We start from the raw sequence: 11,903 nt of genomic DNA, 5'->3' as shown, positions 1-11,903 counted from the left end.
TCTGTCAACAATATTCGAACCGATTTCATATCGATTTCGACAATCTTCAGATACGCATATATTCTATCAACAGATCTAGAACAGGCAGGGCCAAACAGGAAAGGGGACACAATGGCACATGAGGATTTGAGTCTACCGGAGCTCATAGGGAGAGCTTACGCTCGAGCTCTTCCACCTAAGCAGGTCAGCTATTTTATCAATCGTCATTTGAAAGCTCATAGCTGATCTTACTTCATTTTGCGTCGAATAGTTTACTAAGCTCATACAATCACGTTTTCACGAGACGAGCGAAGTTCAGCATGTAGATGATAGCATATCAGGTATGTTAACTAGAGTTCGGTTGACGTTACTTCCAGCTAATGACCTGTTCCAGCTGCCATCCTACCTTACCTTCTTCCTTCACCGCCCTCCCTAGTACTCTCATACCTATCTCACCTGTTATCAAATACAACACTTCTCACTTCAAGAACGATATTCATTCACCTTCTATTCTACATACACAATCATGACTTACCATCGATATCATCAATACTATCAATGACCAATATCCTCTCAATCCATCCCACAGGTTTAGATCAACCCATACCATCTCTCTTATCGCCTTTTACCAGCGAGCTCAGTATTCAGCCTGATGTTGGTCCATCCACATCTACAAGCGTTGTACAAAATCAGAATCAAATTTCAACTTTATCCCTCCTCTTACCGCTCTTACGGATATCTTCGACCAACTCGCCAAATTCAATATCATCCCTTAATGGGTATCTATCAAAATTTATCTCGGTCCTTTCTGCTTTCCCTTCACCAACTCTGGATGTAGGTCTAGAAGCTGGCCAATTACTGTCTAGTCTACCGGAAGAGATAGGTACCCATCTGAGAGGACTGTTGAGTGGTTTGATGACAGATTTGGATAATCAAGATCTGATGGTTCAAGCGAACCAACAGCAGCAACAGCAAAACCAAGATATACAAATGGGTGATGATAATACTCAGAATGCGAGTATATCCCGAGATAGTAGGAAAGGTGAAAGTAAATTACCCTTGAGGCAAACGGTGATATTCTTATTGGAGTATATCAAGCGGATGAGAATCAAGAGATCAAGTAGATCGACGATAACGACGGAGGATGAATCCAAAGAGCGATATAGAGCTTTGATAAGAGTTGGAAAGCACATAACGAATGATTCGGAGGAATTGTTAAGGGTGTTATTGGAAGTTACAATACAGGATTTGGTAGGATCGAATGTGGATACTTTACAATGTGCCGAACATTGGAGAATAGTGGTGGAAGATGTCAGTAATCTCTTGAAATGGTGGAAAGACAATCGTATAGATGATTTTGGTTTTCCCGTAAGTCACACATTGATAGAACGATGGACATATTTGACGGAATATCAGCTGATCCCTTTCATATCTTTCCCGCAGGACGACCCATCGAACGTTTTATCAACACTGTTCCAATCACTCTCACCGTCAATGCAGACGTTTTCCGAGCAACTATCGCAGAGGTATAGTAACCTAGTACAACAAGCTGAGAACGAGGATGATGGAAGTACATTCACACCTCTCGAGGGATGGTGGGTCAGCTCCTTCTACCTTGTCTTCACTCTAAAGAGACCAAAGCTGATGATGGATGACTCCTTAGGCATCTACTATCTCTGCAAGAAACCCTGTTATCGAAATTGGTCCAGGTAGGAATAATCAGTCATGAACAAGGATCAGCCATCGCTCCTGGCGTAAATATCTATACGTTCTCTCCGGGAGAATCGTTAACAGTGAGCTGGTCTTTCCATGTCAGAGTATGGTTCTAATTGACGAGTCTGCTTCCCATCAGAATCGACTCTCTTCGGAATCCCATCCTCACCTACCTTCCTTAGTTCACACCATCCAATATTCCTATGGAGCATCTTCGACGTTTTCCACGGAAATCACGCAAATTATCGGAACGTGCCCAGTCACTCCTCCACCAGAAAATATATTCAACTACATAGCTTCGCAGCCTGGTCTACTGGCATGTCTGACTACTCAGATAAGTCCCCTGGCGTTATTGGACTTGATGCAAGAGCGATTGTTGGATCTTGGAGTAGAAGAACAAAGCAGGAATGATGATCCGCAAGGAAGTTTGACAAGATTTGGTGAAGGTGTTGCGTTGGTAGAAGCTTTTGTAGCTCATCATCAGGTGTGTCAGCTATCCTAATGATTTCAAAGTCAAGGTCTGAGCTGATCTGGTTGATTGATGGTTGAAATAGTTGCCCTTACCTCCTTTATTACAAGATGCAAGATGTGCAATCAGTTTTAGTCATTTGGATGAGAAGAGTAAGGAATGTATGAACGGATGGGTCAAAGCTATTGTGAGTCGACGTCGTATCATAACAACACCTAACAAACTCCCTCTGCGAGTCGGACATGCCAACACGATCCGTCGCGCTCGGCTCGATATGGACCTCAGTATTCCGCTATCAGCGTGTATCCGGCGCTAATATCCTATTTGTAACTTGACAGTTCGGCTCAGACGGCATAGAAGATGCCATCCTACTTGCCACAGCCCCTCAAAAGCTATACAAACTATCACCTACACTGATTCAACAGGCCATAGCGGCTGTAACAGCCTCTCAGATCGACCTCGATACGCTCCACAGCGGTCTTTCATATTTCTCACAACCTTTGTTGAGTTGGTGCCTTGGTGGTGTAGTAGCGTGGTTGTGTAAAGAGATCAAGAGACAGGGGTAAGCTTCACTATAATGTTTAGACCTCAATACAGTGACTAATAATATATCACTTCCCAGACTTTTGTCAGCCGTCCACCTAGTAGTTCTACAGGATCTGATCCTTGGCCATTCATGCCCCGAAGCACTCATACGTGTTAACGCCAAAGGGCTAAACGAACTCCTCAGTCCGAATAGCGGTTTGACACCGGTATTTGAATCTTCCAATTTCGACTTAGTCGGAATACGCACCAAACTAGATTCGTTAGGATTGAACGCTTCTTTACCTACTCAAGAGATCGATCTTAAAGGCGCTCTGAATGTTATAAGACAGTTCGACCTCGCTCCGGCACGATGGGAAAAGACGTTACTGGATTCGTTGGATGCGGAAGTGGCGTTGAGAGGAAGAGAGGGATGTTTGGACATTGTGCTGGAACAGGTTGAAATCCCTCAAAATGGCGATTTAGCCGGATTCGTACCTCTTTTATTGGCTTTATCAACTTCGGCAGGTGGATATACCTTACTGGAGAGTCTGTTCGGTCATTCGAAAAAGTTATTATCTCCCCAAACGGGTGATTCACTCAAACGATCGTTGAGTCATTCTTCAGCTCTCACTTCGAATTCCGGACAAATCGTATTTGCGAGTCTTGTATACGAGTTGGAATATCTGGTATCTTTGCCCGTCAAGATGGATGATGAGCTATCTCAATCTCAGGAAGAGAAGATAAGGAAAAAGAGAAAGACGAATCAAGATGGTGGTATGATCAATAGATTGAATGTGGGACAGAGAGAGAGGTTGGAAAGTCTGATTAGGGGATTGAGGGATGATGAGTCGTTAAGAAGTAAATTTGGAAATGGGATGATAGAAAGATTAGATCGTATTTTGTAATCTATCAGTCATGGAGAGATGAGATGTATCGATATGTATCGAGGGGTTGTACTTCATGTACCCTGCCCAGTAGGCAGAATGAGTATACGGATTACATGATGTTGTGAAGACGAAAAGAAAAAAATATTGATCCGCTGTGATCTAATTTATCAAACATTATAGTCCTTCGTTTCCCCCCTATCCCAGCAATCTGTATTCAACTTCCTAACCACCGACAATTATGGTTTGCTGATAATAACCTCAACATCCTTGGGATTCCGGATACTGTAAGGTACGCTCCTCTCACTCTAGCTCTAGTACCAGGAAGTGCAAGTGTAGATCACAGTGGGATGGGATAGTGGGATGGTGGAATTTGTTTGTCTGGTTATACGGATGATGATTTGCCTGAGTAAGTTTGCGCTGTAACTTACACCATAACTTGACACATTGATGGTAAGGTATCATGATGGAACATAGATCACATGTTGGGGATGTCAAACCTATGCTAATTTTATGCGGGGTATAACAGATTTAAAGAAGATGTGAATTCCATGAACGACGATCCATACAATCCAATCCAGTCCAATCTAATCCACTTAATTGATATATTATTCGTTATGACCAAACACTCTAATCCACACCCCTTCCTTGACATAGACCGAAGCATGCAGCAACATTCACCTATATTGAGAGGTAACTCTTCTATCTGGATTGATATTCATTCATCTAGACAACACAATCACAATTTCCGCTAACACACATGCTAATCATATCTAACACTACAACCCAGCAGACTTGATCATATCTTGATAGCCGCATAATCTCAAAAGGTTCCTCTGTAACATTGCGATTGTCATCATACCCACTGAAGGGACGTAGATTGATGCCTGAAAGATGATAAGAGTCAGTACCAATCGATCATTCTGTTTATGCGTTTGATCATCCCATAAACTTCTAATTTCATGAAGAACCACGAAATACCTCATCTATACTCTTTACCACTCTTCAAAATAGCCAAAAAATGAATCACTCACCCTCTCTCTCACATCCGCTTCAAAGTTCTTCTCACCAGCCACGTTCACACAGATACAACCATCTTTCAGATCCTTCGTTGGAACCTTGTACGAAGCTACGGGTACAGCCGAAATGACCACGTCTGAGATTGACAATGCCTGAGCCAAAGTGAATTCCGGTAAGGGTGTAGTGATGTGATGAGGGTTGAATTTGGAGGTGGTGGTGGATGTGGAAGGTCTTTTGGAGAATTCGACGATTGCTATGTGAGAGATGGAAAGAATCAGCATGAGCTTGCAATGATGGTACTTCCTTCGGTTCACAAAGTATCACATTTAGGTCGGAACAGGACCTGATGGTTGATAGACGAAGAACGGATACTTTCCCCAGTACACAATGCATTTATTCAAGAAGAAATGAAGAAGAAACACTCACAGCCAATATCCACACTGATCACCCTCGCACCGTCATTCGCCAACAAAGCTGCCAAAGGTCTACCAACGACCTCCGATCTATTTATGACGGTGATCACTTTTCCTCTAGCTCTATCACCGTATTCTAACATTTTGTTGTATACTCCGATATGTTCTAAAACTTTAACAATGGCCAGCGGTGTACAGGGTAAGATCGATTTGACGGTTCCCTCAGGAACGACCTCTTCGTTGGATTTAGGGGTTTTGGTGGTTAGCGGAGTGGGGAGATGTGATGAGGGAATGGGTCGGAGTGTCAGAGGGGAGATAAATCGAATACTGCGGGAAAGGTCAGCAGTATTACGCAGTGAGGCGATATGGATATGCCATGTTGTATATCCAGTTGGACGGTACATGAAAATATAATTTCAGATTGTTATGAGAAAGCAGATACCCACTTGTGATACAAGTTGAACAAGAATTGATGATTCAAACCTTCGACATCCTTCTGAGGTGAGACGACAGATTGCAGATATTGATCTTGGCGTCCACCGTAGATTGGGTAGTAGACCATTATACCATGTACTTCTGGGTCGTCGTTGGCCTGAATAGTCGAGGGGTATCAGCATTTATCAGTCTCAGAGTCATTAAAACAGGACTGTCATTTTCAGCGTGCTTCATCACTATTTGGGAACTTGTCTATCGGGAAGCAAGCATCGGACAGTCTTCATCCAGCCTTCTCATCCTTCCTCTCCCTTTGAGCCCATTTCAACCCCATCTCGCACACCTTTACTTCTTTCTTGCCCCCTTAGTCTCCGCAGCTACACCAACTCACCTCCAATATACCCTCCTCTACATCAATCCCCACGCCCTCCCCATCCAATCCCTCCCTCGCCTCACCCACTAACCTAAGTTCGAACTGAATCCCAATCTGCTCGCAGGCCTTCTTGGTGAATTCCGCGTAAGTCCTCGCGTCCTCCTTCTTCGTTGCCAGAATTCCAATCAACTTGGGAGGAGTATTGTTGAATCGCTCCGAAGCCATAGCTGAAAGAAGTTCGGTCTTGAAAGGGGTATGGACTTTGCCGGCTGTCACGAGCAGACCTTGAGGAGCGGGAGTCGAGGACATCTTGATGACGATTTTACAGGATTTCGATTTTCAGGTCAGATCAAGGTAGTGAATATGAAACTTGATAGATGTGATAGGTGGTCAATCGAGTCAAAATCCACCGGGTATGATGCTCAATGACGAAATGAAAATGATGATTCTCACTTGCTTGATACTTGCGTGGTGAATACTCGTTATATCTTATCACCTTTTTAAACTTTTTTTCATCACTTTGCTTCTACTTCTTCGACACAAAGGTTAATTTGCCAAGTCACGTGATTCAGAACCCCTACTGTATCTATCTTTCGGTGAAGATGGGTCATCTGCATATGCATGTATTCATGAAGCTGCGTCTGAACCGCCCCTTCTCCCCTCATTTGTAGAGGACATGCAACGGTGAATCAGTCGATATGAGGGCAATGGGATGATCAATGACCTCCTCACACCCATACAACTAAGCACATACTGTAATCTTTCTGGTGGGACCCTTGCCTAGCAAGCTTTCCGAGCACCCCTTGATCGTTTCGGACTCGAGAAGTTGACACGTTACGTTACTTCCCCTTTGCAATCTAATCGGCTCTAGTACAGTACGATTCAACCAACATGCTCACCCTGAACTAATTTACACTTGTTTTTACCGCTCTCCTCGGATCTGCCAAGCATCGATGAAATGAGTGCTGACACTGTACAGGTGCTGTCAATAGACCATATTACTACTCGTAGATGCATATATCTTGTAAAACATGGCATTCATGTTGCCTTCTTACATGCTGCAGCGCTTCATCTGAACAGTCCTTTGTCGCTATCATTCATTGTGTATAAGAGATTAAGACGATGACCGAACAACATGAACATGAGTTCGAGGGGAGGACAAAGGCAACTCGATCAACTATCATAAGGTATTTCGCCTTGGTACGTTATACCCCATCATTAGTCTTCTTCCCCTGTTTTTCACAGGCCACTGCTCGGACGCCTTCAAGAAGACGCGATTGGAGACTGATCTGTATGTGTACAACATAGAGCGCCCATATGATCCTTATAATCCTCCTATTCCTCCTCACCTTCTTCCTCAGTCCCAGTTTGATATTGGTTTCCATCCAGGCGTTCGCAATGTTCGGGATGTTAATCTACGTCCCAGCGACTATAGGGCTGACGGCGAGGAGGAAACAGACTAAATGGGATAGGGCGTGGGGTGAGGTGGTGTATTTGGGCTATCAAGCGGGATTATATCTGGGTGAGTCGATAATTCTCTCTGTTAGAGCTATGGCGCCTCTACATAGATCGAGATAAGAGGCAGAGAATGAATACCGTTACTGACTACTCTCTCAATCGATCACAATTGGGGCTTCACTTCCTTCAGCTAACTCAATCGTAGCCGGTATCGTCGGCGGTCCCTCCTACTGCTCCGAAAGGCTATATGAATCTGGACGAACGAGCGGCGTTCGTAAATACCCATACGAGCCTATCGGTTCCATCAGAATGCTGTGCAATACCATGTCAGCCCAAATCGCTTTGAGCTGTATACACGTAGTATCTCTGTTAATTTGGATTTGGTGGATTTACAAGATAATAACTAAATTGTCGTTATCGAAATCTGAAATACCCCAAAATAACAAGAAATTATGGAATGTATCGGTTGGTGAATTGATGAGAAGGAATATTAGATTGAATCCATATGAAAGCAGAGATACCGAGGGTAATGTTACACCTTTCGTACATACCACTTCGAATCAACAACAAGAAGGGGAAGAGCAGGAGCCTGAAAGAGATAATGGACCCTATATCCCTCCACCACCATATCAATATTCGTATAATGATGGTGGTCGAGGTACTTCCCCTACAGAAGTTACGGATGGTACTCGTACAGATATCGGTACCTACCAAGGGGTATCACCTACAATTTCCACCTCCCATAGTGATCGTCAATCACCCCTTCGCAGTGATGGTGTACAAACAACTTCGCCCTCGACATCGAATTATCAAAACTCCAATAACGATGGTCCTGATTCACCCTTATCACCTACTATGACTGAGATTGTCAATCATAAGATGAACCGACATCAACAGAATTTACCTCAGAATCACAATCAGTCTGACAGAAGGACGAGTCTGAGGAGAGTGATGGATGAAAAGGAAGATAGTAAAGAGGTAGTCAGAAGAGCATTGGGCGGATAGATTACTGTAATGCTGCAATGGTGTATATTTTATATGTATCTTAGTTTCTGTCTCACCTTGGATTTATTTTTCATCCCAATCCCGTTATGTATCTCTAGTCTCTAGCTATCAACATATGTACTTGATTATCTAATCTCATGGTGCATCATCCTTACTTCACAATCCGGCGGCCATTTATGGGAAAAGGGCATATACGTGTACGTATGCCCTAGACACGAGACCACGTTGTTTGGTTCTGATTCGGTGGCAGGAGTGGAGGTGGAAATCAAAATCACAAATCAAAATCAAAATGAAAAATGAAAATCGTACGATGTTTAGTTGACGCGGGGGGAATTCCCGGAATCACCCTGGTAAGGCCAGTAGTGCACTGATAATGTTTTGGAGTGGTTCTCATTTGTTATTGATTATTGGATTGTTGGGTTTGCATCCTTACGTTGACCTGTTACTACAATTCATCATCATCATCATCATCATCATCGACACTGACATTCATCGAATTGATCATCGCGATTTTTGGTACTCACATCCAATATTTTTTTTAGGTTGTTCGGAGACGAAATAAAGTATCTCGGACTAGACCGATTAGCTCAGTGCTCAGTAAACAAAGGGTCTCTCCGTGGTGAGAAATTGAAAAGGGAAAAATAAAAAATTAATCCACCGTCAATCCACAATCCTCGATATTCAAGATACAACATCAACGTAGATACATAGGTGTTAGTGACCATAGAGGACCAACCACCATCTCTCCTTTTCATTGATCATAGGAACACCTTATTACATACGTGAGTTCCTTCAGATTTCCAATTGTGCAACAATGCGAAGGTTGCCGTGGCAGTTTGATGTGGTGTGGCTTGTGAGCCAAGAAACGTTGCTTGGCTCCCCGTCTGGCACCCCAATCAAACAATATTCCTTCCTTCTTCGATCGTTTCCAGTGTGTGTATCGATGATCTATGACTTGGGCTGACGTATGATCCTACCGCGCTTTCTTATCGTACGATCCAATCCAATCCATCTCAATCTCAACATAACCTTATACTATCTGTCATATGATTGATCCAATCGTACCACTCACTACACCATTGATCGATCTAATTTACCAAAACCATTCGACATCATACATATACACATATCCCTCCCGTCTCATATCGGGTGGCCAACAATCTACTCTAGCTTAGGCAAGATGGCATCGCAAACGATCGTTAGACCAACATCTTTGGTCGATCTCTCTTCGATGAAAACTTGGGGTTTGGAAGGTTTGACAAAAGCTAAATTCACTTTTGACACGTGAGTTATTTCTGTCCCTACCTTACTTCACACATTCGTTGAGTGAGACTTTTCTATTGAAGCTAAGCTATGCGCTGTGAACCTTAGGAAAACAACAACAGCCACCATCCTCACCTTAGTCATCTCCTTATTACTCCTCGAACAACTGGTCTACAGAACCAAGAAAGCTCATTTACCAGGAGCCAAATGGACGATACCTGTTATTGGTAAATTCGCTGATTCGTTGAATCCTACTTTGGCGAATTACAAAGCGCAATGGAATTCTGGACCACTATCGGCTGTTTCCGTATTTAACATGTGAGTTTGGCTTCTTCTTTGATATAGCTATCTGGATCAGATACCACAGTCTTTGTGTTTTTGAACGGTTCACTGATATCATTATGTCATGTGCCACAGCTTTATCGTCATCGGTTCTTCCAATGAGATGGCCAGAAAGATTCTCAACTCCCCCAACCACGCTGAACCATGTCTTGTCGCTTCCGCAAAGAAAGTGCTTTCTCCCGATAACTGGGTCTTCCTTCACGGTAAAGTTCATGCCGATTACAGAAAATCTTTGAACGTTCTCTTCACCAAACAGGCTCTCTCGTGAGTATATCTTCTACTGGTCATCAAGTGGTACCAATTTAATTCCCTTTTGTGTCGTTTTCTGCCCGATCCAGTGTTTATCTTCCTATTCAAGAACGAATCTACCGATCCTACTTCAACAAATGGATGTCTGACCCCTCACCAGCCAAACCATACATGATGGAAATGAGAGATTTGAATATGGATACATCCCTTTCGGTATTCGTCGGACCATACGTCACTGAAGCTCAGCGAGCTGAGATCAACGAAAAATACTGGTTGATCACCATCGCCCTTGAACTAGTCAACTTCCCCTTCGCTTGGCCAGGAACCAAGATTTACAATGCCATCCAAGCCAGAAAAGCTTGTATGAAATACCTCGAGTCGGCCAGTGCTCAATCCAAAATCCGAATGTCGGACCCCAACGCTGAATCCGAATGTTTGTTGGACGAATGGGTAAAAGCTATGATCCAAGCTAGAAAAGCACAGGATGACGGAGAAACTACCAAATTGCTCTCTCGTGAATACTCTGATAACGAAATTGCCATGGTTTTACTTTCGTTCTTGTTCGCTTCTCAAGATGCCATGTCTTCCGCTATCGTCTACGCTTTCCAACTTACCGCTGACCACCCTGAGGTCCTCGCTAAGATCAGAGAAGAACAATACAGGATTAGAGGAAATGACTTGGACAGACCATTGACACTTGACATGGTCGATGATATGGTATACACCAGAGCGGTGGTTAAGGAAGCTATGAGATACAGACCTCCTGTCATTATGGTGAGTTGAACAGTCTTCATATTTGCACTGCGATGTCTTATCGAAAACCATTCTTTGCTGGGGTCACGGAGACTGAATTATTCATAATGTCGTGATAGGTCCCATACGAAACTACCAAAGCATTCCCCGTTTCACCCGAGTACACCGTCCCCAAAGGATCTATGATCATCCCCGCTTTCTGGAACTCATTACACGACGAAACGTGTTACCCTGAACCCGACGTTTTCAAACCTGAAAGATGGTTACCCAACGAAGATGGATCTGCACCTTTGGCTGAATCGAAGCCTCAAAACTACTTGGTCTGGGGAAGCGGTCCACACAAGGTTAGTATATTCCTGTTATGTTCAGCTCGAACGCTCATGACTGATGTGATCTGTTTGTCTGTCTGTGCGTGATTAGTGTATCGGTGGTCAATACGCTTCGATGCACGTTACTGCTACCCTCGGTACCGCATCTGTATTGATGAATTGGGAACATGAAGTGACGCCTGATTCAGAGGAAGTCAAAGTTATTGCTGCGTGAGTTTGGCATACAATCAAGATCTTCAGGACGAAGACAACTGTCTGACCTTCTTTGATCTTATTTACAGCATTTTCCCCAAGGATGAACTACGACTTAAATTCTCACCTCGAGCTCCTCCCGCTTAAGTCAACTATCAAAAAGAGGGAGAAAGGAACAAGCAAGAGAAGGAATGGACAATCTATAATAGGAGGACTTTACTTTTGGTACTCGCCAATATACAAATCGATGATATGATACCCATCAGTCTTTCTTATCCTTTTCATGTTACTTGCTGTATATAGAAGAAGAGTAACCTGAGCTGGAACGAGTCTGAAGTTGATATATCTGTTTTCTGTCTTATGATTTTGATGCATCTTAATCTGATATCTTCTCTGATGGAAGAGAGTGATGGACTGATAAACTGATAGCTGATGCATAGACATTGGAAGGGAGAACAAATGTAGCCCATCGTCTGATAAAGCCAAGCCAACAAATGAGAACAA

At 43.4% G+C, this 11,903-nt stretch overlaps 4 protein-coding genes across 4 annotated transcripts; 3 read left to right on the top strand and 1 right to left on the bottom strand.

The window, feature by feature from the left end:
* Nucleotides 1-111: 111 nt before the first annotated feature.
* Nucleotides 112-3,591, top strand: L199_002170 (uncharacterized protein; the record flags this gene model as incomplete). Its single annotated transcript, XM_064887917.1, has 9 exons — nucleotides 112-183; nucleotides 251-320; nucleotides 374-1,347; nucleotides 1,423-1,574; nucleotides 1,643-1,772; nucleotides 1,832-2,176; nucleotides 2,247-2,348; nucleotides 2,500-2,723; nucleotides 2,784-3,591. 9 exons carry the CDS (start codon nucleotides 112-114, stop codon nucleotides 3,589-3,591), a joined length of 2,877 nt encoding a protein of 958 aa, XP_064743989.1.
* Nucleotides 3,592-4,349: 758 nt separating this feature from the next.
* Nucleotides 4,350-6,117, bottom strand: L199_002169 (uncharacterized protein; the record flags this gene model as incomplete). Its single annotated transcript, XM_064887916.1, has 5 exons — nucleotides 4,350-4,457; nucleotides 4,605-4,843; nucleotides 5,017-5,330; nucleotides 5,450-5,595; nucleotides 5,827-6,117. The coding sequence occupies 5 exons, from the start codon at nucleotides 6,115-6,117 to the stop codon at nucleotides 4,350-4,352; spliced, it is 1,098 nt and encodes a 365-aa protein (XP_064743988.1).
* Nucleotides 6,118-7,206: 1,089 nt separating this feature from the next.
* On the top strand, nucleotides 7,207-8,271 carry L199_002168 (uncharacterized protein; the record flags this gene model as incomplete). The annotated part of the gene is made up of 2 exons (XM_064887915.1): nucleotides 7,207-7,330; nucleotides 7,457-8,271. The coding sequence occupies 2 exons, from the start codon at nucleotides 7,207-7,209 to the stop codon at nucleotides 8,269-8,271; spliced, it is 939 nt and encodes a 312-aa protein (XP_064743987.1).
* Nucleotides 8,272-9,451: 1,180 nt separating this feature from the next.
* Nucleotides 9,452-11,546, top strand: L199_002167 (uncharacterized protein; the record flags this gene model as incomplete). The annotated part of the gene is made up of 7 exons (XM_064887914.1): nucleotides 9,452-9,555; nucleotides 9,643-9,852; nucleotides 9,952-10,140; nucleotides 10,215-10,899; nucleotides 10,998-11,222; nucleotides 11,299-11,417; nucleotides 11,489-11,546. The coding sequence occupies 7 exons, from the start codon at nucleotides 9,452-9,454 to the stop codon at nucleotides 11,544-11,546; spliced, it is 1,590 nt and encodes a 529-aa protein (XP_064743986.1).
* Between the last annotated feature and the right edge of the window lie 357 nt (nucleotides 11,547-11,903).

Source organism: Kwoniella botswanensis, chromosome 1 (genome assembly GCF_036426115.1).
Source record: "Kwoniella botswanensis chromosome 1, complete sequence".
Classification (NCBI taxonomy): domain Eukaryota; kingdom Fungi; phylum Basidiomycota; class Tremellomycetes; order Tremellales; family Cryptococcaceae; genus Kwoniella; species Kwoniella botswanensis.
The sequence above is the reverse complement of the archived record's forward strand: the minus strand, read 5'-3'. Positions and strand labels throughout refer to the sequence as shown.